The sequence below is a fragment of the Bubalus kerabau genome, chromosome 1 (genome assembly GCF_029407905.1).
Source record: "Bubalus kerabau isolate K-KA32 ecotype Philippines breed swamp buffalo chromosome 1, PCC_UOA_SB_1v2, whole genome shotgun sequence".
Lineage (NCBI taxonomy): Eukaryota > Metazoa > Chordata > Mammalia > Artiodactyla > Bovidae > Bubalus > Bubalus kerabau.
Genome location: NC_073624.1, coordinates 7,035,220 through 7,056,980, shown reverse-complemented (window position 1 = coordinate 7,056,980; position 21,761 = coordinate 7,035,220). Strand labels below are relative to the sequence as shown.

The window sequence follows — 21,761 nt, the reverse complement described above, 5'->3', positions numbered from 1 at the left end:
ACAGATAAGGAAACAAGTCTAGGAAGCATGATCATCTTGCCCAAAGTTATACACTTGGTTAACAATGGGGGACAGGACCTAGAGAGCAATGTGTGATGCTTGTTCCACCGCTTCACACCATTCCTGTGGTAGTCATACTTAAAAATATATGTATACACATATATTGGAGAAGGAAATAGCAACCCACTCCAGTACTCTTGCCTGGAAAGTCCCATGGACAGAGAAGCATGGTAGACTACAGTCCATGGGATCGCAAAGAGTCGGAGATGACTGAGCGACTTCATTTCACTTATACACATATATATTTCTGAAATCAGGATACATCTTACAACAGATGTCAGTGGATTTAGCAGCTTTCCCCCCTTAGAGTTACACTTTAAAATGGTGCATTTTGTAACTGTTGTTTAGTTGCTAAGTTGTATCTGACTCTTCATGACCCCATGGACTGTAGCCCACCAGGCTCCTCTGTCCGGGAGATTTCCCAGGCAAGAATACTCAAGTGGGTTGCCATTTCCTTCTCCAGGAGATCTTCCTGACCCAGTGATCAAACCAGTGTCTCCTGCTTGGTAGGCAGTCTTTACCTCTGAGCCACCTGGGAAACCCCTATTTTATAACTGACAACATCTTAAATTTGATGAAATATATGGTAGGTAATCCAGATGTTAACATCCTTTTGTTGGAAGACCTCTGGTGCTATTGGTGAAGTTCAAGGAAATAAGCAAACACACAACATTTTAGTCTTAAAAGCAACTCTGATAAAATGTATCACCTGATCCTCACAATCACCCTTTGGAGGAGGCAGGGCCGGTATGATGGGAGACACAGAGACAAAAGGCTCTCTCCATCTTGGAGCTGGAACGGACTCACTCAGGGCCGAAATCCCCCCTTGGATTTCCTCACCCAGCTCTTGCACCATTTCCTGGACGTTGCCTCACAAAAAAATCGGCTCTGATTTCCGTCTTTCTCTGGGGGAAGAGAGTTCTACTCTTCCTCAGAAGTGAGGAATCATTTCGAACTCTTTCTCCAAAGGGCAACAGTTTTCTGACCTGGGTCAGGAAGGGCGTAGGAAAATCCCGCTTTTAATTTTAATTCCTGACAGGACAATTCAAGTCCATACTCGTGGGCAGCTGGGCAGCTAGGCAGGGGCGACAGAGCAGCGGCCAAGGCTGCGTCTGGCTATGGCGATCACCGCCTCATCCCTTACTCCTCGGCGCTCTGGGAGCGGAGCCAACCCCCTGGACCCGCCCGCTTTCCCCTCAGGGCTGTCTCGAGGCCCCTCACGTGACCAGCTGCCTCATTCACTCACTCCGGGTCCTTGCGCCATAATCTCCTCCCTCCCCTTCAGAACCGCACCCAACAGCTTGGCGCAGGCCCCGCCCCTTCCCATCTGCGGGGCGGCAGGAGGAGGCCTGGGCAGGATGGCAGTGAACCAGAGCCACACCGAGAGCCGTCGTGGGGCCCTCATCCCCTCTGGCGAAAGGTGCCTGGAAGGAAGCCTGTGGAGCTGGCGGAGGGAGGAGCGGCCAGGAGAATTGGCGGCGCACAAACTCTCAGCCAATCAGAGACTTTCCCGCCTTTTTTGAGCTCAGGGCAAGCGTAGCTCTTCCCCGACCGTTAGGGCGGCGCCGCCTCGCGGGTGTTCTGGATGTGAATGTGGTGGAGGCGGGAATAGGCGTATGAAGGGCACGTGCGCATGCGCAGGGAGTGAGCCGTGTGCTGCCTCAGAAAAAAGCTGGAAGTGCAGCGGCAGGAAAGGGAAGTCACACCGACCCTCGGGGTGGCATGCGCTGCCGTTAGGAGTGCGCTACCTTTGTAGAGTGAGGGCAACAAGGTCCCAGGCTCCCGGGAGGTAGAAAAGGCACGAGTGTGGCTCTTTCTAGAAAGATCCTGAACTGTCCAGGGCCTCTCTTCACCCTCAGAACTTCAAAAAGCTCTCTCTCTTCTTCGCCCCCAACCAAGGAGATGGCTGGTCTTACTTTTTTGTAAAGATGGGGACCAAAAGAAGACATGTCTGGGAAGAGTGCTGTTCTCTCACCTCCCATGGCAGCCCTGGGGTTTGCACCCATGGCTTCGTGGTGCTAGCAGTGCCTGTCGCTCACCCGTTTCCTCCAGCCTCTGTCAGGTTCGACTCAGAATTGCCCATTTGTACTTCCCTACGCAATACCTCGGCCCCTGCTTCACTCCCCTCCTCAATCCCCTGCCCAGGCTGTTAGAGTCCTGTTCGAACTCCCCAGCAGTTCTTGAATATGCTCCTCTCTCTGCTCAGATTTGCCCTCGTTTTCCTTTGCTCTCACCTAGCTGTGAGACTCTGAAGCCCGATGCGGTGCTCAGGTGAGGCAAAACACACCCAGATTGCTTTGAATGCATCTCTCAGGAAGATCCTTTAAGTACATCAGTACATCATGCTGATGTCCAGATCTGTTTTTTCTGTGCTTCCTTCCCCAGAATATTTTCTTGACAGACTTAAACGCTCTGTCAAGGCTGTACGTCCTCCCTTGGCCCCAGAGGACCGCTGTTGTTTTGTTCAGTTTTCCCAGTAGTGAGATGATTGCCCACCTTGCTGACGCCCTGCATGCTGGCCTGGAGAACTGAGACCTGTGTGCCTGTGGCTCTGTGCCTGGAAGCCACTTCTAATCTGGTGTTTGGGTGTCTTCTCAGCTGGGCTACGGGTTTGTCTCTCTGCTTTTCTGTTTGTGCCCTGGAGGCAAGGAATGAAGCGTGGTCTTTTTTCTTTTTTTTGCTGAAGTGATTTTAATCTACAGATGAAAGACTCTTTAAATGATACTCAGAATACATTACAAACTTGGTTTTAAATTAGATTTGAGTCTAGAACAGGACTCACTCACAATGACTCCAGAACACAATGTGGAAGTGCAACAGTAAGGTGATGACTTCTTAATTGTTCAAGGGGATAAAGATCTTCTTCAAATATGGATGGAAATTAATCTCTAAGAGTTATTCTTTATAGACTACAATATTATTGTCGGTTTCATATACTTTTACTTTATAAAGAACTCCCACAGGAAGAAATTTCTGGAGGTTTCCCCAGATATATATGGCTACATTTTCTGTTGTGCTTACAATGTCTGCAAAATATGGCACATCTAGATCCAGATTCTTATGATCAAGGGGCTTCATAATTGCCTCCTCCATATACTTTTTGAGGTCAGTCAAATTCATGACCATTCCTGTAACAGGATCAACTTCTCCATGTACTGTCACCACAACTTTGTAATTGTGCCCATGGCCATTTAGGTTGTTGCACTTCCCAAATAATTTCAAGTTTTCTTTATTACTAAGAGATTTGCTGTGGAGGCGGTGGGTCGCGCTGAAGGAGACGAGGCGGGACACTCGCGCCCGCCGGCGAGGGCCCGACCCTGCCCCGTTCATGGCTCTACAAGCCCCCGAAGCGTGGTCTTAAAAAAATTATAACAAATATTGATTTTATGTGAATTATCTCTGTGGAGTCCTTTCTGTGCTCTCCAATGGTTGGCCTTACTGGGGCACTGTTCTAAGGGCTTTACATTTATAACTGCTCTATCTGCAATGAGGATCAGTACTATTTTCCTCATTTCACAGGTGGAAAAAGGGAAACAAAAAGTAATTTGCTTAAAATCATATGGTCAGGCATGTGGGAGAGCTCTGAATTTTGGTAGTGTGTATTCATGTCTCTACGCCGGCTGCCCCTCGAAAAGGAGGAGGACTATGTCTCTTTTTCTCCTCTGCAAGCAAAGCTCTGTCAGGGCTCTACCTTTTTGGATAGAAACTGCTTTACAGAAATAGCTTGAGAGGAAGAAGATTGGTTATATTTTGACTTCTCCTGACTATTCACAATATGCAGTTAAGAAATTCATCACAGCTTGTCTGTGTTGTGTGGAGATTTTTTCTGATCCCAGCTGAAAAGTCATAAATGTATGAGCCAGACTGTACTGGTAAAATGGACTGCAAGGAGATCCAACCAGTCCATCCTAATGGAGATCAGTTCTGGGCGTTCAGGACTGATGCTAAAGCTGAAACTCTAGTACTTTGGCCACCTCATGCGAAGAGTTGACTCATTGGAAAAGACTCTGATGCTGGGAGGGATTGGGGACAGAGGATGAGATGGCTGGATGGCATCAACGACTCGAGGGATGTGAGGTTGAGTGAACTCCAGGAGTTGGTGATGGACAGGGAGGCCTGGCGTGCTGCAATTCATGGGGTCGCAAAGAGTCGGACACGACTGAATGACTGAACTGTACTGGTAAAAAGGAAGATACTGACTGAGTTTTGTTTTTTAAAAAAATTCATATTCTAAAATGTGCAGGTAATGCCATGTAGAAAAATTGGGAAACATTTAATTACTCCAAATTCTTACATTAAGTGCTTTTTATATTTTGATACGTATTCTTTTGCACGTCCCCCTGTGGAAATACACACACCTTCCCCTATCAGACTGCTTTGTAATTTTCCTCATTTACCGATGTATTGAGAATGCTTTGCAGTATTGACATCTATTAATACATCATTATTTTCGATGTCTGGTACTCCCATATGCAGACATTTTTGCTTAAGCCACTATCTGGGATAAGTCTGGTTTTAATTTGTCATTGCTATAAACATTGCCACAGTGAATTTCTTAAAGATTTATTTTTGTTCACCTATCAAAATGTTTCTTTCAGACATATTCCTGAAAGTGAAATTGTGGGGTCAGAAGACATAAACTTTAAGAAAAATATTTATTTGTTATTTATTTAAATATTTATTTGCATTTATTTGGCTGTGCTGAGTCTTGATTTTGGCACACAAACCTTTGTTGTGGCCTGTGGGATCTTTAGTTCTGGTGTGCAGGATCTAGTTCCTGGACCAGGAATTGAACCCAGGCCTCCTGCATTGGGAGCTCGAAGTCTTAACTGCTGGTTCACCAGGGAAGTCCCCAGAGGACATAGACTTTAAAAAAAAATTTATATATATATAATATAAAAATAAAAATCCTAGTAAAAAATTTTTAAAATATTACACATATTTTATATTTAACATATTTATAAATGGAAATATATTTATTGCAAAATCCCCCTACAGTTTCAGTTGCAGTTCAGTCACTCAGTTGTATCTGACTCTTTGCAATCCCATGAACCACAGCATGCCAGGCCTCCCTGTCCATCACCAACTCCTGGAGTTCACCCAAACCCGTGTCCATTGAGTCGATGATGCCATCCAACTATCTCATCCTCTGTCGTCCCCTTCTCCTCCTGCCCTCAATCTTTCCCAGCATCAGGGTCTTTTCAAATGAGTCACCTCTTCGCATGAGGTGGCCAAAGTATTGGAGTTTCAGCTTCAGCATCAGTCCTTCCAATGAATATTCAGGACTGATCTCCTTCAGGATGGACTGGTTAGATCTCCTTGCAGTCCAAGGGACTCTCAACAGTCTTCTCCAATACCACAGTTGAAAAGCATCAATTCTTCGGTGCTCAGCTTTCTTTATAGTCCAATTTTCACATCCATACATGACCACTGGAAAAATCCCCCTATAGAATTGTATCAATTTACCTTCTTTTTAATACTTTGTGTCCAATTTCACCTTGCCAACACTAAATGTTAATCTTTGATAGCTCTGCCAGCCTGATAGGAAAGGAAAGGAAAGTGAAGTCGCTCAGTCGTGTCCGACTCTTTGCGACTCCGTGGACTGTAGCTTACCAGGCTCCTCCATCCATCGAATTTTCCAAGCAAGAGTACTGGAGTGGGTTTCCATTTCCTTCTCCAGAAGATCTTCCCGACTCAGGGATCGAACCCAAGTCTCCCACATTGCAGGCAGACACTTTACTGTCTGAGCCACCAGGGAAGCTAGTCTGATAATGGAATCCAAATAATGAAATCTTTTTTAAAAGTTTTATTGCTAATGAAATTATTTTTGTCTTATGGTTATCAACTATATATGTATTTGGTGAATTTTCTTGGTTCATAAATATCCTCCACTTTTTGGCTAATTTGTTCATCGTTTTTGTGTGGTAAAAACACATAACAAAATTTACTATCTTAGCCATTAAAAAATAAAAATTGTATATAATGTATATAACAATAATGTAATGTACACAGTGAAATGATTATTGCAGTCAAGTTAGTTAACATTTCATTTCCTCAAATAATTATCTTTTTATTTTAGTGTGATGAACGTACTTCAAATCTACTCTCTTAGCATATTTCCAGTGTTCAATACAGTATTATTAAATATAGTCTTCATGCCTGCATATTAGATCTCTAGACTTATTCATCTTCAGTTCAGTTGGGTTCCTCAGTCATTTCCGACTCTTTGCAGCCCCATGGACTGCAACACACCAGGCTTCCCTGACCATCAGCAACTCCCAGAGCTTGCTCAAACTCATGTCCATCGAGTTGGTGATGCCATCCAATCATCTCATCCTCTGTTGACCCTTTCTCATGCTGCCTTCAATCTTTCCCAGCATCAGGGTCTTTTCCAGTGAGTCAGTTCTTTGCATCAGGTGGCCAAACTATTGGAGCTTCAGCTTCAGCATCAGTCCTTCCAATGAGTATGCAGGACTCATTTCCTTCAGCATGGACTGGTTGGATCTCCTTGCAGTCCAAGGGACTCTCAAGAGTCTTCTCCAACACCACAGTTCAAAAGCATCAATTCTTCTGCATTCAGCTTTCTTTATGGTCCAAGTCTCACATCTGTACATGACTACTGGAAAAACCATAGCTTTGACTAGATGGACCTTTGTTGGCAAAGTAATGTCTCTGCTTTTCAATATGCTGTCTAGGTTGGTCATAGCTTTTCTTCCACAGAGCAAGCGTCTTTTAATTTCATGGCTGCAGTCACCGTCTGCAGTGATTTTGGAGACCAAGAAAATAAAGTCTGTCACTGTTTCCATTGTTCCCCCATCTATTTGCCCTGAAGTGATGGGACCGGATACCGTGATCTTTGTTTTTTGAATGTTGAGTTTCAAGCCATCTTTTTCACTCTCCTCTTTCACTTTCATCAAGAGGCTGTTCAGTTCCTCTTCACTTTCTGCCATAAGGGTGTTGTCATCTGCAGGTCTGAGGTTATTGATATTTCTCCCAGCAGTCTTGATTCCAGCTTGTGCTTCATCCAGCCTGGCATTTTGCATGATGTATTCTGCATATAAGTTAAATAAGTGGGATGACAATATACAGCCTTGACATACTCCTTTCCCAATTTGGAACCAGTCCGTTATTCCATGTCCGGTTCTAACTATTGCTTCTTGGCCTGCATACAGATTTCTCAAGAGGCAGGTCAGGTGGTCTGGTATTCCCATCTCTTTCAGAATTTTGCACAGTTTATTGTGATCCACACAATCAAAGGTTTTGGCATAGTCAATAAAGCAGAAGTAGATGGTTTTCTGGAACTCTCTTGCTTTTTCAATGATCCAGCAGATGTTGGCAATTTGATTTCTGGTTCCTCTGCCTTTTCTAAACCCAGCTTGAACATCTGGAAGTTCTTGGTTCAGGTACTGTTGAAGCTTCGCTTGGAGAATTTTGAGCATTACTTTGCTAGCGTGTGAGAAGAGTGCAATTGTGCGGTAGTTTGTATATTCTTTGGCATTGCCTTTTTTTGGGATTGGAATGAAAACTGACCTTTTCCAGTCCTGTGGCCACTGCTGAGTTTTCCAAATTTGCTGGCACATTGAGTGCAGCACTAACACAGCATCATCTTTTAGGATTTGAAATAGCTGAGCTGGAATTCCATCACCTCCACTAGCTTTGTTCGTAGTGATGCTTCTTAAGGCCCATTGGATTTTGCACTCCAGGATGTCTGGCTCTATGTGACTGATCACACCATCGTGGTTATCTGAGTCATTCAGATCTTTTTTGTATAGTTCTCATGCGTATTCTTGCCACCTCCTCTTAATATCTTCTGCTTCTGTTAAGCCCATACCATTTCTGTCCTTTATTGTGCCCATTTTTGCATGAAATGTTCCCTTGGTATCTTTGATTTTCTTGAAGAAATCTCTAGTCTTTCCCAGTCTATTGTTTTTGTCTGTTTCTTTGCATTAATCACTTAGGAAAGTGTTCTTATTTCTCCTTGCTTTTGTTTGGAACTCTGCATTCAGATGGGTGTATCTTTCCTTTTCTCCTTTACCTTTCTCTTCTCTTCTTTTCTCAGCTATTTGTAAGGCCTCCTCAGACAACCATTTTGCCTTTTTGCATTTCTTCTTCTTGGGGATAGTTTTGGTCACCGCCTCCTATACAATGTTACGAACTTCCATCCATAGTTCTTCAGGCACTCTATCAAGATCTAGTCCCTTGAATCTATTTGTCACTTCCACCATATAATCGTAAGGGATTTGATTTAGGTCACACCTGAATGGTCTAGTAGTTTTCCCTACTTTCTTCAATTTACTCATCTTACATAACTTTAAATTTGTATCCTTGCCTAACGTTTCCCCACTTTCTTCATCCCCTCAACCCCCAATAACTACTGTTATACTCTTTGCTTCTATGAATTTGATTTCGTTTTAGATTCCACATGTAGGTGAAATCATATAATTGTCTTTGTCTCTGCTATTGCACTTAGCATAATGTCCTCAAGGTTCACCCACGTTGTGGCATGTGACAATATTCCTTCCTTTTTAAGCCTGAATAGTATTCCATTGTATGTATATACCACATTTTGTTTCTCCATTCACTGATAGACCTTTAGATTGCTTCCTCCTCTTGGCTATTATGAATATGAGTGCACAAATATCTTTTTGAGACCTTGTTTTCAGTTCTTTTTGATATATACCCAGAAGTGGGATTGCTGGATCATGGAGTAATTCTATTTTTAATTTCTGAGGCAACTCCATACTGTTCCATAGTGCCTGAACCACTTTACAGTCCCACCAAGAGTGCACAGAATCTTCAACCTGTCAATATTCTAGGCCACAAACACCTAGGATTCTTTTTCAATAGTAGTCATCCTAACAGGTGTGAGGTGAATCTCATTTGTGGTTTTGATTTGCATTTCTCTGATGATTAATAATGTTGAGCATCTTCTCATATTTTTTGCTATTTATATATTATTTTGGAGAAATGTCTATTTAAATCCTCTGTCCATTAAAAAAATTTTTTTTTCTTTTAAACTTTTTATTTTGTATTGAGGTATAGCTGATTAACAATGTGATAGTTTCAGGTGAATAGCAAAAAGACTCAGTCATGCATATACATGTATCCATTCTCCCCCAAACTCCCCTCCCATCCAGGCTACCACTTAACACTGAGCAGAGTTCCATGTGCTATACAGTAGGTCCTTGTTGGTTATCCCTTTGTCCATTTTTAAATTACATTTGTTGTTGTTGAGTTGTAGGAGTTCTTTATATATCCTAGATGGGCTGTGTGTGTGTGTGTGTGTGTGTGCCAGTCTTTGTCACTCAGTCAGGCAGTGTAAAACTGTCTTAATTTTTACTTCCTGATTGGGCAGAGCCTCATTGTCAACCAGAGGTAATAGTTCTAGAGCCTTCTCAGGTTTCTTCTGAGCATGAACCCAGCCCTGATATGTGAAAGCACCCAGTCTGTGATGCTTTCTAGATTCCCATGAACATGTCAGAGGTTTTCAAAGCCTTTATTCCTCAAAGCATCTCATTCCCCAGTCTTTTCTTCCTGTTTTTTAAGTTTTTTATTGTTTGCCCCCCAAAAACCCTTAACAGCTCTCACACATTTTGAAATGTTGTTTAACAAATGTGCCCTGGGTAGCTGCCTTAATCCTGAGAGAATTCTGAGCTAGTCCTCCAGGGAACTCCTGGACAGGTCAAAACAGAAAACCATAGTAAGGTCTGTTCTCCTCCCCTCACCCCAGTACTTTGTACTTATACTGAGAATGTGGGTTGTTGTTTTCAGAGCTGTGCCAAACTAGGGAGTGGAGGAGTACTAGGGTAAGTTGAAGTGCACCAAGCTCTTATTGACGCTCTTATTTTTTTTCTTGATTAAACATTCCCCTAGTTGGTATAAGCTTTTGATTAGATTCTAGAGTTCTAGACTGGCTTTTAGAGTTCCCTATTCCACTATTGTTGCTGACATCCATTTTTTCATAGTCTCTTAAGAAGCGCTTTTTAGCCATGTACTATCATCCTAATTCCAGTTCTTATTACCTCATATCAGGACTATGTTAGTTCTTAAATGGATCCCTCTGACATATCACCATTTCCTTGATCATGTGACCTACCTGCTGAGACAGCGGCAGGTCACAGTTCTGCCTTGCCTGTTGAATGATGTGAATCAGCTCAAATTTCAACTTTTCTATAAAATCATTCCTAATTACTTCTACCAAGAGCTGATCTCTACCTGCCATGATATTTTGTTCCATTTATGTGATGCATATCATGTTTTTCTTGCATTAGTACTTATATTCATGTTTTCATTCATTCATTCTTTCAATAAATATTAATAGCATATGTATATGTATGTATGTGTGTGTATATATATATATATATATATATATATATATATGTATATATATAACTAAGAAAGGGAAAAAAACCCAGGAGGATTCTGTAAGCGTAGGATGGGTCCAGGTTTTTCGGGTTAGGAGTGAAGGGAGAACATGGCAGACATGTCAGAGGATCCTGTAGCATACTTCATGTGTCTCACCTTCTTTACCAGAGTCCAAGAAACAGTTTCATTAACACTGTGCTTTATAGAACATGCACAAGAAGTATAAGAATTAGTGGACTTTAAGAATAGAATTAGGTTTGCTAAGAAAGAAAAAAAAAAGAACCCAGTGATAAAGAGGAAGACGAGTAAGTGTGAGTTGTCAGAGAATAAGATCATTTCAATTCCTTTCTATTTTAATAAAATAGTAGCAGCAGCACCAGTAGCAGCCAATAACCTCCCTCCAGGCTAGAAACTGTGCCAAGAGCTTTGTTTGTGTCTTTTTGTATGACTCCTGAACCACATGCTGTCTGCCCTTTCTTTTCTGCAGTGTCTTGAAGCAGTGTGAGGATGTGGACCTCTGCTTCCTGCAGAAACCAGTGGAATCCTATCTCTTTAATGGCACAAAGAAAGGAACGTTGTTTCTCACTTCATACCGGGTAATTTCTCTCTTTTTAATCTAATTTATTTTTCGTTTTTTTTCACTGTGCTGGGTCTTCACTGCTATGCCCGGGCTTTTTCTAGTTGTGGCGAGTGGGGGTTACTCTGTAGGTGCCGTGCTCGGGCTTCTCATTGCAGTGGCTTCTCTTGTTCAGGAGCACAGGCTCTAGGGCATTCGGGCTCAGGAGTTGTGGCACACAGGCTTAGTTGCCCTGTGGCATGTGGAATCTTCTTGGACTAGGAATCAAACCCATGTCCCCTGCATTGGCAGGCAGATTCTTAACCATTGAACCACCAGGAAAGTCCCATACCAGGTAATTTCTGCTTCTCCTTTGATCTAATTAACTCTACGTTTATTTCCCTTAAAAGGGAGAGAGGTTAAACCTTGACTCAAAATGTTTTGAATCATTTCCACTTGGAGATTTTCCTTGTTGAAGAGTGATGGAAGAAAATCGGCGATGTTTCTCAATTAGGCCAGGATTCCAAAGCAGCCTTGACTTTAGAATTGTTCTTCTATGTCTCAACCCATGGACGAATTGCATTCCTTTCCCAAAGTTTCTTTCCTTTCTTAGGTGGTCTTCGTGACTTCACACTTAGTCAATGACCCCATGCTTTCTTTTATGATGCCGTTTGGCCTGATGAGTGACTGCACCATTGAACAACCAATTTTTGCCCCCAACTACATTAAAGGAACCATTCAGGCAGCTCCAGGTGGTAAGTGTCCCCCTCAGAAATGTATTTTTTCTCAAAAGCTTACAGAAAGTTTAAGATTCAGACTTCCCTGGGTGCTGCCTCTCTCCATGCTTTTGGCAGTGCTTCTGTTACCAGCGTGCCAGCCTCTTAGTGAGCGTCTGCCATTTCTCCCCCCAGGTGGCTGGGAAGGACAAGCTGTTTTTAAGTTATCCTTCAGGAAAGGAGGTGCCATTGAATTTGCCCAACTGATGATAAAAGCTGCCTCTGCTGGTGAGTGATGCTGATAAAGATATCAAGCACTTTGGGGTTTGGGGACCTGTATAATTGGAATAGGACAGTCAACTAGTGAAGACTTCTGGCCCCTGTGGTCAGGACATTGGTATTTGCCCACGTTGTTGTTGTTTAGTCACTAAGCTGTGTCCGACTTTTTTCAGCCTCATGTACTGTGTAGCCTGCCAGGCTCCTCTATCCATGGGATTTCCCAGGCAAGAATACTAAAGCAGGTTGCCATTTCCTTCTCCAGATTTCACATGTATTCAGTGGGTATTTCCTGAGCCTGCTGACTATGTACCAAGTACCCTACTACATGCTAGGAACATAAGATTTAGTCCTTCCTTAAACTGAAGGAGTTCACAATCTAGTGGGAATTTACAGTCAGACACCCGAATGATTTTACCTGATAGTCTCTTGTCCGTTTAAGTGGCTGTATCATTGAGTACTCTTGTTTTTGGTAGAGTTAGCTTGGCTCTTCTTCCTCTGGCGTACCTTCTTGTCTTCTCTCTGGCTATAGCTTTATTCCTCTTGGGTTTAATTCTCATTTTTCATGGGACTAAAGCATGGGAAGAGATAATGTTAAGTCCTGCAGCACTGATCTAACAGATGTACCAGAGAACTCTTTCAAACTTAGAATACAAGTAATCTTTTAATTCAATGTAGCTTCACTTTATATCCCTCACTCTCTCAGTTTTTGTATTCCAATCCAACTGGACTTCTTTGCACCTTGCTCTCCCATCTCTGAGCCTTCAGGCTATTTGCTCTTCCTCTTTCTCCCTTGCTTTCCACCACCAACTCCAATCTAGTTAAGATGCACATGGTCTAGTGGAAATAGACATATGCAAGAATAATACATTATCTTATCTTATGGTGGGGCTTCCCTGGTGGCTCAGAGGTAAAGAATCCGCTTGCAATGCAGGAAATACAGAAGTGGATTTTATCCCAGGGCTGGGAAGATCCCCTGGAGAAGGAAATGGCAACCCACTCCAGTATCTTGCCTTGGAAACCCCATGGACTGAGGAACCTGGCGGGCTACAGTCCATGGGGTCACAAAGAGTAGGACACAACTGAGCACATCCCACCCAGTTAAGATAATGCTAGCTATTGGAACAGATAAACCCCAAATTATCAGTGACTTAAGATAATGGTGGAGAAGGAAATGACAACCCATTCCAGTATTCTTGCCTGGGAAATCCTATGGACAGAGGAGCCTGGCTGGCTGCAGTCCACGGGGTGGCAAAAAATCAGACATAACTAAGCGACTAAACAAACAACAATAAGGCAATGGATGTTACTGCTTATATAAAGGCCAGTTGGGAACTTCTCTGACAGTTCAGTGGTTAAAATTTCCCCTTCATCACAGACAGTGTGAGTTCTATCCATCCCTAATCTGGAGCTCAGACCCCACATGCCTCAGGGCCAAAAAAGCAAAGCATAAAACAGAAGCAGTATTGCAACAAATTCAATAAAGACTTTAAAAATGGCTCACATCAAAATAAATCTTAAAAAGAGGCCAATCAACAGGGGTTAAAGGGACCTCTGTTCCACACAGCCCTTCAGGGACCCAGGGTAGTAGAGTCTCATCATTAACACATGGCTTCCACAGCCTCTTTGGGTAGTCAGCAGAGTGAGGAAGAGAGTAAAGATCTCACTTGGGATGTTTTCATGGGCCAGGCGTGGAAGCTGTGTACATTGCTTCTGGTCATATGCCATAGGGCAGAAATTAGTGTGGCAGGTTGACAATGGCTCTGAAAATATAATCCTCAGAATCTTTGAATGTTACTTTGTAAAAAAAAAAAAAAAAGGCTTTTCAGATATAATTAAGGATCTTGAGATGAGAGAATTACTCTAGATTACTCAAATACCATCAAATACTAAATACCATTAAAGAAGTGTCCTTATAAAAGAGATGCAGAGGAGACCAACAGAAGCTTTCTCTGGTAATGTCTTTGTTGTTGTTCAGTCGGTAAGTCATGTCCAACTCTTTGTGACCCCATGGACTGCAGCATGCCAAGCTTCCCTGTCCTTCACTATCTCCCAGAGTTTTCTCAAACTCATGTCCACTGAGTCAGTGATGCCATCCAAGCATGTCATCCTCTGTCATCCCCTTCTCCTCCTGCCCTCAACATTTCCCAGCATCAGGGTCTTTTCCAATGAGTCATCTCTTCACATCAGGTGGCCAAAGTATTGGAGTGTCAGTTTCAGTATCAGTCCTTCCAATGCATATTCAGGGTTGATTTCCTTTAGGATTGGCGGGTTTGATCTCCTTGCTGTCCAAAGGACTCTCAGGAGTCTTCTCCAGCACCACAGTTCAAAAGCATCAATTCTTCAAGGGTGCTAAGCCTTCTTTATGGCCCAACTCTCACATCCATACATGACGACTGGAAAAACCATAGCTTTGACTATATGGACCTTTGTTGGCAAAGTGACGTCTCTGCTTTTTAAAACACTGTCTACGTTTGTCATAGCTTTTCTTCCAAGGAGGAAATGTCTTAATTTCATGGCTGCAGTCACCACCTGCAGGGTACTGCCATTATGTTGGCCTTTAATGGAGTTATCTTGACAACTTGATAGAATCCTCACTTGAAAATTTTTTCTGAATCCCTATTATGGTGGATGTTATGCTAGGCCTTCAATAAGCACAGGAAAATATACACAATCACTGTCTTCAGGAAGCATACAGTTGAGGACAAGGACAGAATATATTTTAAATCTTGTATTTTGGGAGCATTGCCAGACACTCGTGTAACATGTTGGTTAAAACTCTGTTAATTATTTGGTTGATAGTTGCTGTATATCTGTCTTAAAAGAATTAAAGAGCCCTTATTTTGCCAAATTTGTCTTCTCAGCTGCCAGAGGAATTCCACTTGGAAGTGTAAATTACTGGTTCGACACTTCAGGACTGTACATAATTACTGTCCCAGGGGCTGCGGTGTGCTCCTCACAGACACCTTGTCCAGGTAAGGTATGGCAGGGAAGTTCTTCCTGGGAGGTGGAAAGGTGTGCCCAGGGCTCACAGATCTAACTGCAGATAGCTTGCCTCCAACTCTGCTGCAGGAGAAGCAGCAGAGTTTTGGGGGCTGGAAAATAGTTGAGTCCATGATTTCATTTCCAGATTCAAACCCGGTGGCAAGTCAGCTTTCCATTTCAGACTTTGTTGTTGTTGTTCAGTCGCTCAGTCGTGTCCTACTCTTTGCAACCCCATGGACTGCAGCACAGCAGGCTTCCCTGTCCTTCACCATTTCCCAGAGCTTGCTCAAGCTCACGTCCATCGAGTCAGTGATGCTATGCAACCATCTCGTCCTCTGTCGTCCCTTTCTCCTCCTGCCTTCAATTTTCCCAGCATCAAAGTATTTTCTAATAAGTTGGCTCTTCGCATCAGGTGGCCCAAGTATTAGAGTTTCAGCTTCAGCAGCAGTCCTTCCAATGAATATTCAGGATTGATTTCCTTTAGTATTGACTGGTTTGATCTCCTTGCAGTCCTAGGGACTCTCAAGAGTCTTCTCCAACAGTTCAAAAGCATCAATTTCAGGCTTACTTGGTGTACAGATATGGAGGATATTGGGCAACTGTCATCAGTAGGAAATCACTCTGCTTACAACCTGAGCAGAAATGTGTGCTCTTGCATACCTCCCCTTCCTCTCTCATACAAGCACAGCCGTCATGCTTGTGCCACGCCCTTCATCCTCACTGAAGACTCCCATCCTGGGCTTTGTGACCTGTACCCTCTCCTGTAGCAGTTGTGTCTGTCCACAGATGCTGAGCCATGCTCCCCAGAGATGTAGATCAGTACTCTCAAATGTGCTTCACAGTCTGTGGGTGGACCGTGAAAGGTCTCCTAATAGGCTGCCAACAGACCCCCAGATACAGGCCATTTCTTGGGTTTTCCTTGGAGCATGACATGCATGTCCATCAGCATTTAGTTTGTATACAGCTGATGGGTAGTTACTTCTGGCCTTTATAGTTACCTTAATCTTTAAGTGTTAATCAACTGACATTCAAAATTTTGAAGTATTGCTAAGGTTTTATAAAAATGTTTTTAAATTGAAATTTGTATAACATACAATTAATCATTTTAAAACGTGCAATTCAATGGTATTTAGTGTATCACAATGCTGTGCAGCCATCAGCTCTCTCCAGTTTCAAAACTCTTCCAAGACTTCGCTGGCAGTCCAGTGGTTGATCTGCCCTTTCACTTAGGGGGTGCAGGTTTGATCTGTGGTCAGGGAACTAAGATCCTGCATGCTGTGCTGCACAGTCAAAAAGCAAACAAACAAACAAAATGGAAAACTTTTCCATTACTCCATAAGAATACCCATACCCATGAAGTGATCATCCCTCGTTGTCCCCTCTCCTTTGCCTCTTGGTTTCCTCTAGTCTGCTTTTTGTCTTTTTGGATTTGCCTGTTCTGTGTATATCACATAAAAGAAGCCAAGCAACATGTGGCTTTGTGTTCAGCTTATCTCACTTAACATGATGTTTTCAAGGCTCGTCCAAGATGTAGCATGTATCAATATTTCACTTTTTGTGTCTGACTAATGCTCCACTGTATATATCATAGTTTGTTCATTCATTTGTGCATTGATGCACATTTGGCTTGTTTCCACCTTTTGATTATTATGAATAATAGCTGTTATAATCATTTGTATATAGGTTTCTCTGTAGACATAAGTTTTCATTTCTCTTGAGTACATACTTAGGTTTGGAATTATTGGGTGATATGGTAAGTCAATGTTTAACTTTTTTGAGAAACCACCAAACTCTTTTTCCACAGCAACTGCACTGTTTTTTTACTCTCACCAGCAATGTACAAGTTCCTATTTCTCCATATTATTGTCAATGCTTGTTATTTTCCTTTCTTTTTGCTAGTTGTTTATATTAAAGTCATCCTAGTGAGGTGAGGTGATATCTCATTATAATTTTAATTTGCATTTTCTTAATGACCAATGGCATTGAGTATCTTTTCATGCGCTTGTTGACCATTTGTGTATCTTCTTTGGAGGTGTATCTATTCAAGTCCTTTGCCCATTTTAAAATATTTATTTATTTATTCATTTTTGGCCACACTATGTGTTTGTTGCTGCTCTTGGGCAGCAAGCAGGGGCTGCGTTTTTTTGCATTGTGCTTCCTTGCAGGCTTCTCATTGCAGTGGCTTCTCTTGCTGCAGAGCACGGGCCCTCGAGAGTCTGGGCTTCAGTAGTTGTGGTGCACAGGCCCAGTTGCTCTGCAGCATGTGGGACCTTCCAGGACCAGAGATTGAACCCATGTCTCCTGCACTGGCAGGTGGATTCTTAACCGCTGGACCACCAGGGAAGCCCAAGTGTGGTGTTTAATTTCCAGAAATTTGTGAATTTTCCAGTTTTACTTCTGTTGTTGATTTATAAATTAATCCCTTTGTGATGAGAGAATCTACTTTGTATGACATCTATCTTTTAAAATCTATCCAGACTTAATTTGTTACCTAATATATGGTCTATTCTGAAAAATAACACATGTGTCCTTGAGAGTGGTCCCAGGTGGCACTAGTGGTAAAGAATCCGCCTGCCAATGCAGGAGACATAAGAGATGTAGGTCCGATCCTTGGGTCGGGAAGATCCCCTGGAGAAGGGAGAATTCCACGGGCAGAGGAGCCTGGTGGGCTACAGTCCATGGGGTCACAAAGAGTTGGACACGGCTGATCAACTGAGCATTTGAGAGTAATGTGTATTCTGTTGTTGGGTAGAGTGTCCTATGTTTGTTAGATACAGTTGGCTTGTTGTGCTTTTTCAGATCCTCTACTTTCTTATTTATCTTCTCTCTGGTTGTTCTATCCATCAGAGTGAGTGAGGGATATTGAAGTCTTCAACTATTACTGTAAAACTGCTTCTTCCTTCAGTTCTGTCAGTTTTTGCTTCATATATGTGATGGTCTGTTATCAGATGTGCAAATGTTTATAATTGTTATATTCTTTTGCTGTACTGAACATTTTATTAATATGTAATTTTCTTTTTTATCTCTTAATGATGTAAAGTCTATTTTGATGTAAAGTCTATTTTGTCTGATATTAGCATAGTTACTTTTGCTCTCTTTTGGTTACTATTTACATGGAATATCTTTTTTCATCCTTTACTTTTAATTTATTTATGTCTTTGTATCTAGAACAAGTCTCTTAAACATATAGCATGTAGTTGAATCATGAATTTTCATTCATTCTGCCAATCTCTGTCTTTTGATTGGGGAATTTAATCCATTTGCATTTAAAGTAATTACTGATGATGGGAGCCTTACTTCTACTGTTCTACAATTTGGTTTTTATATGCCTTATAGCTTTTTTGTCCCTCATTTTCTGCATCACTGTCTTCTTTTGTGTTTAGCTGATTTTTTGATAGTGAAAAGTTTGAATTCCTTTCTCATTTCCTTTTGTTTATATTTTATAGCTTTTTTTTTTGCATTTGACTACCATGCGGGTTACATTTAACTTTAATCCTAAAGTTATAACACTGATTTGAATTTTACAATCTTAACTTCAATAACATACACATATTTTGTACCTTTACAAGCCCTCCATCTCACTCCTTTTAGTTGATATCACAAAATTATATCTCTATACACTATGTTCCCAAACACACAATTTATCATTTCCTTTAAATGCATTAGTCTCTTATGGAGAAAACAAAAATGAAATTACAAACCTTTGTTATAATAATATTGACTTTTATAATTGCTCAATGATTTACCTTTATTGAGATATTTATTTTTTCATATGGCATCACATTATTATCTAGTGTCCTTTCATTTGACTCCCTTAAGCATTTCTTGCAGGACAAGTCTAGTTGTAATTAACTCCCTCAGGTTTTGTTTATCTGGAAACATCTTACTTTCTTTCTCTATCTGAAAGGAGTTTGGCCAGATATAGGATTCGTGTTGGATAGTTTACTTCTGGCCTCCAACATTCCTGAAGAGAAATCTGCTAATCTTCTTATTGAGGATCTCTTGTATGTGATTATTCACTTCTCTCTTGCTGCTGTCCCTTGGACTACAAGGAGATCCAACCAGTCCATCCTAAAGGAGATCAGTCCTGGGTGTTCATTGGAAGGACTGATGCTGAAGCTGAAACTACAATACTTTGGTCACCTGATGAGAAGAACTGAGTCATTGGAAAAGACCCTGATGCTGGGAAAGATTGAGGGCAGGAGGAGAAGGGGACGACAGAGGATGAGATGGTTGGATGGCATCACCAACTCAATGGACATGGGTTTGGGTGAACTCCTGGAGTTGGTGATAGATGGGGAGGCTTGGCATGCTGCGGTTCATGGGGTTGCAGAGAGTTGGACACAAATGAGCAACTGAACTGAACTGAACTTGCTGCTGTCAAGAGTCTCTATTTTGTAAGTTTGACTATAATGTGTTGGTGTTGAGTTTATTGAGCTTCTTGGATGTTTATATTCATGTGTTTCATCAGGTTTGAGAAGTTTTCAGTCATTATTTCTTCAAATACTTTCTCTACATCTTTCTCTCTTTCTTCTTTTTCTGAAACTTCTACAATGTATATGTTGGTCTCCTTGGTAGTGTCCCACTGGTCCCTTGGGCTCTGTTCACTTTCCTTCAATCTTTTTCTTTCTATTCCTATCTACAGCTTTTATTGTTCTGTATTCAGGTTTACTGGTTCTTTCTTTTGCCTATTCAAATATGAATTTGAATCCCTCTAGTGAATTTTTCATTTCAGTTATTGCACTTTTCAGCTCCAGAACTTTGTTTGTTTTGGTTTCCTGTTATGTTTTCTATCTCTCTACTGCTGTTTCCATTTTGTTCATATATCACTTTTCTTGACTTTATATACATTTTTCCTTTTGTTCTTTGAGCATCTTAATGATGATTCTTTTAATTTTTTTCTAGATAGCATAAATATTAAATATGGATTATAGAAAAATAACTTGACAGTTATCCATTCATGTTGACACAGTTAAATCATTTTGGGAATGTAGCCAAGGAAATAAATAAAACCCATGCTTATTATAATATTAATTGGAAAGTTGGAAGCAACATAACTCTCTGACAATCAGGTAGCACTTATCATAAATAGCATTTATCCATATGATAAAGTATTGTCCAGATTTTAATCTGTGAAATACATTAATGATATAAAGAACTTTCTTGGCAGTCCAGTGGTTAGGACTTGGCATTTTCATTGCTGAGGGCCAGGTTCAATCCCTGGTTGGGAAACTAAGATCCCACAAACCATGCAGAGCAGCCAGGAAAAAAAGAAAAAAATAATATAAAGAACATTCTCACAATATCAAGTAAAAAGAGTCAGATTTTTAAAAATTGTATGATTGTCATAATCATGACTGTATAAAAAATATTAACAGAGATCCTACCTATAAATATACCAAAATAATAAGCTTTTGTCTTTGATGATGGAATTATAGATGACTTTTAAAAATTTATCTCTTCTCTATTTCCCAAATACATATTCCTCATTGAGCATTTTTTTAATGATCAAAACAAACTTTACTGAGTTAAGTATGTATCTGTGTACAACTGTTAGTATGTAGAGATTTAACTATAGGTTATTTTCATGTTAATTTGAATTCCTCCACAACAGGAAATGTTAAAGCATCCAACTGGTGATGGCTGAAGGATAAGGCTTTTGCATTGTTCTGTCTGAATTCTCTTCCTGTGTCAGTCTGCTTCAGTATTTTTTTTTACCTTCCACCTCCTTCTTACTCATTCCTTGTCTGCTCTAAAAAATTAGTTAACTGATTTTTTTTTTCCTTCTCAGCATATCCAATTGTGATCTATGGACCCCCACCACCAGGATATAGAGCCCAACCAGGGGAATATGGAACTCCACCAGAAGGATATGGAGCCCAACCAGGGGGATATGGAGCCCCACCTATGGGATATGGAGCCCCACCTGTGGGATATGGAGCCCCACCTGGGGGATATGGAGCCCCACCTGTGGGATATGGAGTCCCAACTGGGGGATATGGAGCTCCACCTGGGGGATATGGAGCCCCTCCTGGGGGATATGGTGCCCCACCTGGGGGATATGGAGTCCCACCTGGGGGATATGGAGCTCCACCTGGGGGATATGGAGCCCCTCCTGGGGGATATGGTGCCCCACCTGGGGGATATGGAGCCCCTCCTGGGGGATATGGTGCCCCACCTGGGGGATATGGAGCTCCACCTGGGGGATATGGAGCCCCACCTGCAGGATATGGAGCCCCACCAGCTGGAAATGAAGCCCTACCCCCGGCATATGAAGCTCCATCTGCTGGAAATACAGCTGCCTTTCATGGATCTGTGGCAGCTCAGCAGGAGACTTCTCTTCCCTCCACCTCATCTTCTTAGGTCCATTTACCACCTTCTCAGAGTTAAATCTTGAAGATTCACCAAGCAAAGGGCACCCTAAAACTGAAGTCACAGTAAGAAGGAAGACTCAGGTAGGTGGCTGAAGTCCCATCCCAGGTAGTTGTTATACCCTTTGGAAGGGCAACCTTAGAGGGAAGATGAAGCTTTACTTCCATGCCTAGATTTTAGAGGCCAAGTCAGTTCTTGATAGGGCTTCCCTGGTGGCTCAGTTGGTAAAGAATCTGCCTGCAATGCAAGAGATGCAGGTTTGATCCCTGGGTTGGGAAGATCCCCTGGGAGAAGGAAATGGCAACCCACTCCAGTATGCTTGCCTGGGAAATCCCATGGACAGAGGAGCCTGGCAGGCTACAGTCCATGGGGTTGCAAAGAGTCAGACACAAGTTAGTGACTAGTCCACCACCACCACCACCACCAATTCT

At 41.9% G+C, this 21,761-nt stretch overlaps 2 protein-coding genes across 2 annotated transcripts; one reads left to right on the top strand and one right to left on the bottom strand.

Moving 5' to 3' along the window:
- Nucleotides 1-1,418: 1,418 nt before the first annotated feature.
- On the top strand, nt 1,419-21,321 carry WBP2NL (WBP2 N-terminal like). Its single transcript, XM_055566024.1, has 7 exons — nt 1,419-1,480; nt 10,913-11,021; nt 11,595-11,736; nt 11,893-11,985; nt 14,838-14,948; nt 20,750-20,888; nt 21,036-21,321. The coding sequence occupies exons 1-7, from the start codon at nt 1,419-1,421 to the stop codon at nt 21,319-21,321; spliced, it is 942 nt and encodes a 313-aa protein (XP_055421999.1).
- Nucleotides 2,725-3,401, bottom strand: LOC129641303 (6-pyruvoyl tetrahydrobiopterin synthase-like). Its single transcript, XM_055566025.1, has one exon. The coding sequence runs from the start codon at nt 3,388-3,390 to the stop codon at nt 2,956-2,958; it is 435 nt and encodes a 144-aa protein (XP_055422000.1). The 5' UTR covers nt 3,391-3,401; the 3' UTR covers nt 2,725-2,955.
- Nucleotides 21,322-21,761: the final 440 nt, after the last annotated feature.

Coding starts and splice junctions, on each gene's coding strand:
- WBP2NL (XM_055566024.1), top strand. CDS start 1,419: ATGGCAGTGAACCAGAGCCACACCGAGAGCCGTCGTGGGGCCCTCATC. Junction 1,481..10,912: donor CTCATCCCCTCTGGCGAAAG/GTGCCTGGAAGG, acceptor TCTTTTCTGCAG/TGTCTTGAAGCAGTGTGAGG. Junction 14,949..20,749: donor CTCACAGACACCTTGTCCAG/GTAAGGTATGGC, acceptor TTTCCTTCTCAG/CATATCCAATTGTGATCTAT.
- LOC129641303 (XM_055566025.1), bottom strand. CDS start 3,390: ATGAACGGGGCAGGGTCGGGCCCTCGCCGGCGGGCGCGAGTGTCCCGC.